Here is an 11,314-nt window from a genome sequence, read left to right as displayed (position 1 = left end):
ATAAAATTTCCATACAAAATTGTACAAAATACTGTACAATTGAACAAAGCTGTGCAAAACAGCAAATTGTGTCTCAGAAGCAGATCCTGTACAGTGCGCATGCGCTGATGAAGCAACAAACTTGAGTGGAACTTTTTTTTTTTTTTTAACACTGGCATTTATGGGGTCCTCTTTAAGGCCGGCAGCTTCTTACAAATGTGGTCACAGTCTCATATATAAACATAACGGGTTATAGTCTCTATATTTGCTTTTTAAAATAAATTAAGATACTGTTATTTCTTCTTCGTCTGACTCTGAGAAGTCCGAGTGCTTACTGGAAAGAGATGGAGAGGAGATGCTGGACTCCGCTCTCATTCTCTCTCTTCTGAACTCTTCTTCCTCATCTTCCTCCTCAGCGGAGGACTTCTTGCCCACGTCGCTGAGGTCCGGGTGCGGGTTGGCTTTGGTGGGCAGCGTCTGCTCGCGGCAGCCGCCGGATGACAGCAGCTCTCGTTCCTTAGAGTTCCTCCACTTCATCCGCCGGTTCTGGAACCAGATTTTCACCTGTGGAGGTGGAGAAAAACCGTGAGTGAAAACGTTCTGCGTCAGGTACAAGGGGAATGAGCAACAGCAGTCCTTATTACGCGTTAAAGGAAGCACAACGTGTTGAATATTTCAAGCACTTGTGGACGTTTTACCTGTGAATCTTTGAGGGCCAGCTTAGTGGCCAGCTTCTTCCTGTCGGGCTTGCTGATGTATTTCTGTTTCTGGAACATTTTCTCCAATGCCTTGCGCTGTACATCGGAGAACACCGCCCTCCTCAGCATCCCTCTCCGGGGTTTCCCTCTGGCGGCCAGGGGCCACGAAAAGGTCCCGGGAATGGGGACAACGGATGAAGATACTACAATGCAAACACAAAAGAGAAATTGAAACCTGTTAGCTGTGTTTCCTTTGCCACATCTCAGAAAAAAAAGAATCCTTAAAAACGACCCTGCAGCCACAATTGATCAACTAGTAGATGGAAAAATCTTACTGCTTTATAAATCTAAACTCAGGCCTCTATGAATATGATTTCCCTTCAAGGCCATACTTTTCAACCGGTTATTATTGGAAGTTTTCTTCCTTTGGAACTGTGCAATACGTCTCCGTTTTGAGTGAAATGGCACGAGGTGACTAATTAGCACATTGGCCGGTCCCCAACCGCATTGGTATGGTAAAGAGGTAGCATATCCTTTAAGGAACCCTGTGAGGGCGGATAGAGGAGTTAATAAACCGTGAACGGTAATTGTGTAGTAATGAACTAACGCAGAAAAGACTCTGGACAGGCGGCGAAGGCCATATATTATCGCAACAAAAGGAGATTTACACTTTCAAACTAAACACAACTGCATACCAGAATACTGATGCCCGGTGGGGGCTGAGTGAAGAGTGGAGGGGAATGGCGCTTTTCTTTTTTTTTTTTTTTTTCCCTTCGTGCCTTCAAATCATTTTCATTAAATGAACACGAAAAGCTATTCAGTAGAGGAGTTCTGGAGTTGTTTTGTTGAGGCATTCAGCTGAGCCCATGAAAAGACTCCATCTCCATTATGAGTTGGCTGAATGAAAGCACGGACTAGCGACTTTATAGACTTTTCTAAGAGATTATTCTTTATCTCAACTCGTTGATTGGCCCGCATGGAGAATAAGCGTTTAGGGCACAGGGAGAGTGAGGACTGGAGGTCAGTGGTAACCTATCCTATGGGCCGTGCAGCGTGCAGGGGCAGACTTTGCCCAGCTGGGGCATTTTCGACGCAGTTGGGCTTTAAAAAAAATTAAAAAAAATACTCGCTTTACTTCAACTCCCACCGCGCGAGACACTTGTCTGCGTGCACGCTAACTGGACGTCCTCCTGACAGTAGCTGCCCTGTGGCCGCAGAAGAATCAGGAACAACGACGCGCTATGTGGTCTTGTGAGAATATTGAAAACTCTCAATAGCGCCTAATAGGGAAATTAGTGCATGACTGGTTCACGCCTTTGCCCCCCCCTGGTAAAAGTCACTCTCCGGGGTGTGTGGGTGGTTCGCCCGGTGGGAGCTGACCAAATTGGTCACGGTGCTGAAGGCTTTGTTGCCCACCACAGCGGCCCGGTGGCCCCCCGGGCTCTGTGGGAAAACGCCGGGCCAGAGAAATGCCAAAACGCCCCCAATGAGAAACAGGGGGGACTATAACTCGCCACCCCGCCTCAAATTTAGAGCGTGACGATTTGGGATAATTGGTTAATTAGGGGGTGGGTGTGGGTCCGGGCAGGGGCCAGCGGTCCCCATTAATAAGACAGTGATTTCTTCTTTTCTGGTAAAAAAAATGGCTACGACAGGGTGCGAGAGTGTTTTACATTTAAATGCAATTAGTTCAGACAAAATTCTAAAGGGCTAAGAGAGATGGAGCTGTAAAGGAGAAGTGCGTAAAAGTTGCGCCTACCTGGTAAATAAGGCGTCCTGAATATGGGGTGAAAGGTTCCGTCATAGCAGGGGATGGGGAAGGTCTTGCAGTGCATGCTGTGGAGTGCCGGGTGTGAGGACGCTGTGGAGGAACACCAGACATATTAATAATCATTCCTGAATGAGAAGAATAGGCTGCATCTATATTAGACAGAAGCGCATCAACTCAAACTGAAGGCAGAAACAGAGGGCGTCTACTCACCGGTCTTTGGTGAAGGTGCGAGGATGGCGCTCACACCAAACTTGAGAAAACTTGGGTCCTTGTTGCTCGACACCGACATTTTCGGCGAGCACGATTCGCGCGTCACCGCGGTCGTAGCCACGGCGCGCTCCGCGGGCGCGTTGCTGAAGGACACGGTGGTGGTGGCTGTGGGCAGGGAAGCGCACGCTGACGGGACAGTCCGGTTAATGAAGGCGGCGGGGCGGCTTATCCGCAGCAGGTCCTCCACGAGAAAGCTGGAGTGGGTCTGGAAGGCGGACGGCAGGTTGTGGTGGAACGGCAGAGCAGCGGCAGGCCGGTACAGCCCCGGGTAGAAGGCAGGAGGCGCGAGCACGCTTGGGATCATCATGGTCCCGGTTTGAAAAAAAAATCTTTGTGTGAAATCTGAGATACTCCTCGTGTCAGCTGGGAGAGAATCAGTCGTGTGAATGGCTGCTAACTCCTCTGGTTTCCTCACTCAGGGGAGAGGAGTTTTATAGCAGCCTGCCCCCCCACCCCCCCTCCTCTGCCCTCCGCACAGGGCTGACAGCCTCAACAATGGGGCGCAACAAAGTTCTCCACATGGGTCGCTTTCATGCCGCATCCCCCGGCCCGCTGATTGGCCGAAGGACGCAATTTATGATTGCATTAGACTTCATAAGCAAGCAACACACAATGTCCCCAGCACAAAAGGGGCTCAGTCATCAATTTTGCATGTTGACCACTTTCCTTTCAATTTGTATTGTTTGGCAGAGGCAAGCGGCCTAATTAAAGAGCAATCTTTACAGATTCAGTCATTATACGGAGACTTCTAATGAGCCTGCTTTAAAAAAAAAAAGAAAAAAAAGACACTTTATTCTTGTCCATTCAGGGTGTATTTATGTTCTGCAGGATATAAAAATATATACTCGTTACAAATGTAAAGATATTCTTTTATTCTATTTTTAGTGCTGCCAAAATAAACACATACAAGCAGATAAAAGCAGGGTTTAAACTTTATAATACATAACTGAGTATATTTATTGTTAAATCTCTACATTTTCTGCACTAGCTGCAGACGCTGCGCAGCATCTCAAATGTAAATCAGTTTTAGGGTTTCATAGGATTCTCAACACTCAATCTGGCCCTCGTCATGGAATAATGTCTTAAACGGATTTCTGCTATCAAAACGCTTTAACAGATGTGTTAAATATCACTCTTCTTGCACAGGCTTCATTCAGGGCGCGGAGCCGCTGCTCAGTGCGCACAGGAGAAGTGTGCGGCCTGAGCCGTGCGCTCCTGATCCTGTTAACCATGAACTAACTGTCACCCTCAGCTGCGGAGGAGGCGCCCCTCGGCCTTTCTCTCCTTCCCTCTCTCCGCATCAAAAAAAGGCCCAGAGGAATAAAAAAAAGCTTTATTTCTAAAGACGGTTTTGTTCTGCTATTTTAACCGGCTGAATAAAAGTGCATCTGTGATTTGATTTAAAACGCATTCATATGAGCGGACACTGAGACCCCATATACAACTCTTATTAAAGCGACTTGGAGCCTTATAGTCGTGTTCTGTCAGCTTTGCCTCGGAAAACCCGTTAAAGCAAAGCAATCAGGCGAAGATACATTGCAGACCAAAAGAGGAAGAAAAAAACCCGCCTAATTGTTGCCAGTTTAATACCCAATTGAAATAAGATAGCCTATAGCATACAATTAAACATTTTGGAAAAGTTCGGATTAGATTTTAAATCTTTCAAGAAACAATTTACTATTTGATTAATCTGTATTTAAAATTGTCTGTAGTTAATTTTTTTAATGTATGCCTTTTATTGTTATATAACTCTTGAGTTAGCATTTTTATATAGAAGTCTAAATTAAGCTGATTCTGTTACACTAAAATATATCTTTGCAATTTTCATACTCTTTTTCCACATTTCCATAAAACACCAGACTATCCCTGTAATAAGGATTTATGGTAAGTCTTTGCGCAGTAGTCGGCTTGTTATATTAAGAACCAAATAATATAAATTATGATTGTAACAGCCTATTATTTTGATCATGTTATTATAGCCTATTATTAATTTAATTTAGCTTTGCCAGACCATATGACTATGAATATGTTTTTTAATAGTCCAATAAAAAAGAAAGGCCAACTGTTTAAACTTATTTAATGTAAAGACCAATTTCAGTTTGTCCACATTAGTCCACATTCACATTAGTGACATTCGTGTCTTTAGTAAACCAGTCAGTCAGTTTGCATCATCTCAAATAACGATAAGTGGTTCGACATCAACCTAATATAAACTGGCCACAATCCGATAATTAAAAGGGAACGCCTCCGTGAAATGATCCTTTGGAGAGAGTCAGCGCTTATCAGAGGTGCGTCTGCTTTATGAGCGCATGCACGACGCACAAACAGGCGTTAACACAGCGCTCCGTCACCACAGCTACACCTCCACTGAGTAACGAGACCTTCAAAGCTTTTTTATGAGCCCATATTCCTTTACTTGGCTGCCCGAAATCCTCCTTTTGTGAGCGGTAAGCAGATGGTTAGCAGGAAGCATAGGCTGCTCTGGCTGACCGAGACTAATTTCTACGAGCTTTGCAAGCTTGCCACGTCCCCGCTCCTTTACCAGGCCGAGTAAAAACAGCTGGCTGCGGCTGAATTAAGGCCATTAAAAGCACATCTCTGAAACATTACCACCAACAACACCCCCTCCTCCTTGTTAGAGCCCACTAAAGTCCCATCACTTTATCATAATTATCCTAAGACTCAACTACCCATGTTAAAGTTTACATATGGGATAATTTATACTACTGTGTAGCCCATCATCACCAGATCCAACACTATATATGTTTACTACAAATTATTATTACTATATTGGTACGCATTTGTTGTGTCTAATGCTTCATTTTTGTTATTGTATTTAGAGCTGCCAAGATTAATAGATTAATCAATTAGTTGTTGGCTTTTAAATTAATCACCAACTATTTTGATAATCCATTAATCGGTTCAAGTCATTTTTTTTTCAATTCTCTGATTCCAGCTTCTTAAATGTGAATATTTTAATAGTTTCTTCACTCCTCTATGACAGTAAACTGAATATCTTTGAGTTGTGGACAAAACAAGACATTTGAGGGCGTCATCTTGGGCGTTTGGGAAACACTCATTTTGACATTTTTCAATTTTTTTAAAAATTATAGACCAAACAACTAATTCATTAATCAAGAAAATAATCCACAGATGAATCGATGATGACCCTAATAGTTAGTTGCAGCCCTAATTGTATTAATAAATGTATTTGTACAATATTAAATGTGGTATATACTGAATATATTTTATATACCTATAATATTCATATTGACACCACCTCATTGTGTTTATGTTACACTTGTGATAGGCTAATATCCCCTTAGGGATTAGCTCCTTATATTTATCACTTATGGTATCCTTTGATAGGCCTACAGGGAGGATTACTCATCTTTATTTAAACCACTTATTATATAATATAGGGATTACCATTAGATGACTGACACTTACATTTACAATATTCCTAAATTAATTTATGGTTTTCAGATATTTCCAGCTACATTTTGTACAACACAGCTGTACAATATATATCCAATTGTACAATATATCTGAATATTATTGTATTGTTGTAGCTACTTTTTCCTACAGGGCCATGCCAGTTTACCAAATAGCTGAACTTAACCATTGTCTTGGGTCTCTTTCGGCTTCGTTAAGTGAAAGGAGCTGAGTAAATATGTTACACATGCATGAAAGGCTCTCTATGGGCCGCCCCATTGTGCCTCGGGTCCGACAGGTGGTTAACTGTTTATTATTCCCTCATTATTTATCGTGACGTGGACGCACCGAGGAAAAGGGAACTCCCCATGTTTTCACTGAACCGGGGATGAACAGATTGTGCTGACTGGTTGCAGCCTCGTATATATGACACCGGTCACCAGTCCATCCATCTCAGCCCTGCAGCCATTCAGCCTGCATCCAACTCAATCAGGGTCCGGTAAATTAAACAATTTATTTCACTTAACACATCCATCGTGACAGATTTAGCCATTTTCTGTTGCTTGCCAAAGACAAGCAGGCAATCAACTTTAATACAGTCACCGGATATCATAAAAAAAACTCAGTTTCTGGATATTACGTATTATTTATTTGTAAGTGAAAATAGACAGAAAGGCAGATGGATATAGACTTTAGACTAACTAGAATAGCCAAAAGCAGTACAAAGATATTGGAATATTGTCAGAATTCTTATTTAAGAAGTTTATAAGTAAATAAAGTTGAGTTTGAGACATAGACACAGGCCCATAATGTACTGTTTTGAGGTACTTGTATAATTTACTTAAATATTTCTATTTTATATTTCTTTATACTTATTTGAAAGCTATACTTGTTACACTGCAGATTCAGATTTTACATAAACACAATGCATTGCCATAGATTCAATTATACATATAGTAGTTCAAATTAGCTCCACCTCGACCAGCTACGTTGACATGCTATACATCATTAAAAATAAGCTCAGAAAGGAGCCCTTCTGCACAATAATATACAGGCTACTTAATATTTCTGTCAATATGTCAAATGTTGTCCATCATTTACTTATAGTAAAATTTTGAGTGTGGTACCTATACTTGAATGATTGAAGCATTTTTCCATTGTAATATTGCTTATACTTAAGTAAAATTTCTGAATACTTCTGCCACCATTGCACATAATTTTTTAATAGACTCAATCCATCGTGCCTTGAGATGTCACAGTTCGTAGAGTGAATCCTCGCTCCTGCCATATGAAGTTAACCAAACATCTATTTCAGCGGATTCAGTTTGTGACCGGGTTTCCCCTCAGCAGTGGCTCCCACTTGGGGTGTTTTGGCCGCGGCTTCACCTCAGCTCGCCGGCGGCACTGAAGGTTGCTGCAGCATCTGGCGCAAAAAGCCCTGCTCAACACTGAGCGAATTAGCAATGCCCAAAGATTCCGAAGAGCAGTGACAAGCATTAAATCGATATTAACTTTGTATTAAACACGGGCCCCTCCCTCTTCCCCAAATGGACTGGAGCCATATCAGTGCACAAAGCGCTCTGTATGAACTCTGGCTGCACCTGTTCCCTCTCCTTGGCCATGGGAGTTCAACTTCTTAGTGTCACCCCGGGCTCTTTTCTTTCGTCTGCTTCACCCCACACGGAATTCTTTCTGTTGGGCTTTTGTCATCATTTTTGATCCCATTTTCGCCTGCCACGTTAACGACTCAAGTCACATCATTAAGAACGTGCATTTTACATTTACATTTTCATTTAACTGCCCAAACTGTAACAACACAAGTTCCACTTTCAACCGAAGAAAGTTTCAGAGCAGAATTGCTCTTTCTGGTCCAGGCTCGCCTCCCCTTTCTTTGCTGTTCATTTATTAGCAGTTGTCAGTATGGATGTCGAGTGGTGTCCTAATCCTCTTAAAGAGCATGTTGGTACAGTTTGCATATCATTTTCTCATCTTGGAGAAAGGCCACAACCCTCTCTATTCACAGGGATTCCCTGTCCTCATTCAGTGCAGCCACAGCCAACGGCATTAGCATAATCTGACAACCAATACCATTGTCTGTGACCTTGTATGCAAAGTTAATTGCTCATTAATACCAAACAAAACAGAGGGGTGCAGAGGAAACACAGTAGTCCTCTAAATCCTTGTTTTAGAAGGGACAGGCAGGCAGGTGGAACATCCTCCACTGGCTCATTATGCTCTACCTGAAGTTATTAGAATTTATTCAAAATCTAAATATCTTTTTTCTGGTTTTTGACAAAAGCATCTGGTACTTAAAAATACTCAGAAGCAGGTGTGTAAGTAGTTGTTTATCCAACCTATTTGGTTTTAACCTAATAATCTGGCAGTGATATAATATTATTGTATTAAGTCCATACACACACACACACACACACACACAAAAGTATATACAATTTGTCACAGCGGCTCAGCGTTAATCAATTGCAAATGTATCTCTCTGAGAGTTTAATCTCATCTCTACATTAGTTTCACGGGTGCGGGGCGATTTGCAAGAGAGGAGCCTCCACTCCAACCCCCCCAAGCACCTGGCAGTCTTTTCGGGTAGCGTCATGTAAACACCCACTGGTTCAACGGGTGCCCCGTCTGAGGAACCAAGCGTCACCGCGCAGCACGGAAAAGAAGGCCAGGCTGTGTGGTTGTCAACACCGGTTTAGCTTAGGAGTCCCGTCGTGACATTAGTGGTGGCTCTCCCAGTCAGGCTGCCCTGAAGCACTTGTTTGATTTAGATATAGCCTCTAATATCTGATTATTATGGAATGAACGGGCACTAGACAGAGTTCAGAGGGCCACCACATGCAGCTGCCTAATACTGTCTTTGTGCTCTGCAGAAGCTGCACAGCCGGCAAGGACAAGCTTGAGATAGATGAAAAAATGCAATAAAATGCTTTGCAGGGTTTTAAGTTATGTGCGCCATATGTGATTATGAAATGAGGGAATGCTGCTTGTTTTAGTCATGCACCGTGAAAGACACATCCATAAAAAGGAGCAATTTTAAGTTTTACTTCACTATTTTGTAACTATTTGGCGACTCTGGCCAGGAAGTTTGTTGTTTATTGGGCTGGAAGCTTGAAGAAGTGTGTATGTATGTGGGAGGGGTAGCTGGGCAGAGCAGTTGAAGAAGAAGAAGGTATGAATGGGGAAAGAAGGGGCTTGGGTGGAGGAGGGGATGCTTGACGGACTTCACTGCCTGTTGGCCCTGCAGCATTGATGCCGTGTTGGCCATATAATCGGATTGCCAGTGGGTGAAAGTGAGCCCGGGTGCTTATGTCAGTTTGCGTCTCGTCAAGCTGAATAATACGCATGGCCAGGGAGTGAAGCGGACGCTTGCCATTGAGGGCTCTCAGTACTTGTGGCTAAGCATTTCTAAAAGAGAGAAAAAGCCTCATTGGATTCATATATAATTCTCACTCAAGCGTTTTGATGCATTTGCATAACAGGAGGAAACCAGTGATCTTTTCAGTGCTGCTGCTGCTCCTGCTGCACAAGTGTGTTTGCATGTGCCACTGTGTGATTTTGTGTGTGTGTGTGTGTGTGTGTGTGTGTGTTTGAAAGGGCCCTAGCTGAGCCCTTCATAAACAAGGCTGGACACGGTTCTTGCACTAGGCCTCTGATGATTAATCGAAGATCAACAACAAAACGCCAGAACATTTAGCTTTTTTCACTTGTCTTCTTTCACGTGGAGGGGAAAAAAACAGCACCGGGTGTAGGAGTTCAGTGGTTATGTTGTAATGAATGAACATGTACAAAGAAAACAATGCTGACCTTCAGATTCTGTGGATTTCCCTTGAAATGTTTTAGGGAGAGTTGATAGTGGGAGATTCGTCTGATGCTGTATTTCAAACCAGTGTCAGCCGAGGCTACTGTTGCATTTGGACTGCATGGAAATGACCGAGATGCCCTTTAAAACATCACACTGTACAGTAGATGCATTTGAAGATTCTCCAAAAATAACTTGATTATTTGGATGAATCCCTCTTTTGATCCATGAGCTGAAATCCTTTCTTAAGTATTATTGCAGTGTGTTGTTTCAGCCAGCTATCATGATGAAGTGCAGTCAGAAACTATCAAGCACATTTAGAATTATTATGTCTCCGTCCTCAAGCCCATTTAATCAGAAATGAAACAGTAACAATGGTGATAGAGTGCTGAATTTCAGCTTTTTATTTGATGGTGTTAACATCTACATGAAATTACCACTATTATAGCCTTTTTATAGACAGTGCCCCAATTTTCGAACAATGCGGCAGGAAAATGATCCCAAACATGCAAACAAGCCAATAATAGTTTTTAGGGTCAATAGTGTTCTGGACTTTCTAATCTCAATCCAACTAATCCAACTGTTGCATTTAAAACCAAATTGAAAGTGGAAGGACAGAGCATCATCAGCGAAGATACAGTAGCGTCTGTTAGTGTCAACAAATGATATGGCACCAAATATTACATTTCATATAAGTTTATTTTAACTTTTTGTCCACTAAAATAGGGGGATTATGTACAAAATGAAGGCAATTGATACACTACTAATCTAATAATAATAATAATAATATTAATAATAATAATAATACATTTATTTGATATAGCACATTTTACAGACAAAGTCACAAAGTGCTTCACATAATTAACATTTGTTAAAATACAGTAGGATTTAACAGAAAATAAGCAAGCAAAAATAAATACAATGCCAATGGAAATAAAATAAAATAAAAGATTAAAAACTTAAAACCCCAAATTACAAACATGAGACAAAAGTGAGTTTAAACACGTGTGATGTGATTAAATATTTAGAACACTATTACAAATTGTGCTTGACAGAAAACTAATTTTCATGGATTGTTATAAGTAATTAATCAAGCAAAAAATACAAAACACTCTGGTTCCAGCGTTTTCAGCCAGTCAGGATTTGTTGCTTCTCTCTGTTATCTCATAGTAAATTAAACATCTTTGGGTTTTAGTTGGTTGGAACAAAAAAAAAAGTAATTTAAAAAATATCACATTAGGCTCTGGGGGCTTAGACAGAACCGACTAAACGAAAACATAATCAATAGATTAAGAGTGAAATAGCATTTAGTTGCAGCCTTAGCTGAGAGCTAGCATGTCAACGTAT

At 41.8% G+C, this 11,314-nt stretch overlaps 1 protein-coding gene across 1 annotated transcript; it reads right to left on the bottom strand.

The window, feature by feature from the left end:
* dbx1a (developing brain homeobox 1a) lies at positions 1 to 3,025 on the bottom strand. The gene is made up of 4 exons (XM_028584996.1): positions 2,659 to 3,025; positions 2,437 to 2,538; positions 678 to 880; positions 1 to 543 (listed from the first exon to the last, which is right to left on the bottom strand). Exons 1-4 carry the CDS (start codon positions 3,023 to 3,025, stop codon positions 262 to 264), a joined length of 954 nt encoding a protein of 317 aa, XP_028440797.1. The 3' UTR covers positions 1 to 261.
* Positions 3,026 to 11,314: the final 8,289 nt, after the last annotated feature.

Source organism: Perca flavescens, chromosome 1 (assembly GCF_004354835.1).
Source record: "Perca flavescens isolate YP-PL-M2 chromosome 1, PFLA_1.0, whole genome shotgun sequence".
NCBI lineage: Eukaryota > Metazoa > Chordata > Actinopteri > Perciformes > Percidae > Perca > Perca flavescens.
This window is presented reverse-complemented; position numbering and strand designations above follow the sequence as displayed.

Coding starts and splice junctions, on each gene's coding strand:
- dbx1a (XM_028584996.1), bottom strand. CDS start 3,025: ATGATGATCCCAAGCGTGCTCGCGCCTCCTGCCTTCTACCCGGGGCTG. Junction 2,539..2,658: donor CGCACCTTCACCAAAGACCG/GTGAGTAGACGC, acceptor GTTCCTCCACAG/CGTCCTCACACCCGGCACTC. Junction 881..2,436: donor CAGGACGCCTTATTTACCAG/GTAGGCGCAACT, acceptor TTTGCATTGTAG/TATCTTCATCCGTTGTCCCC.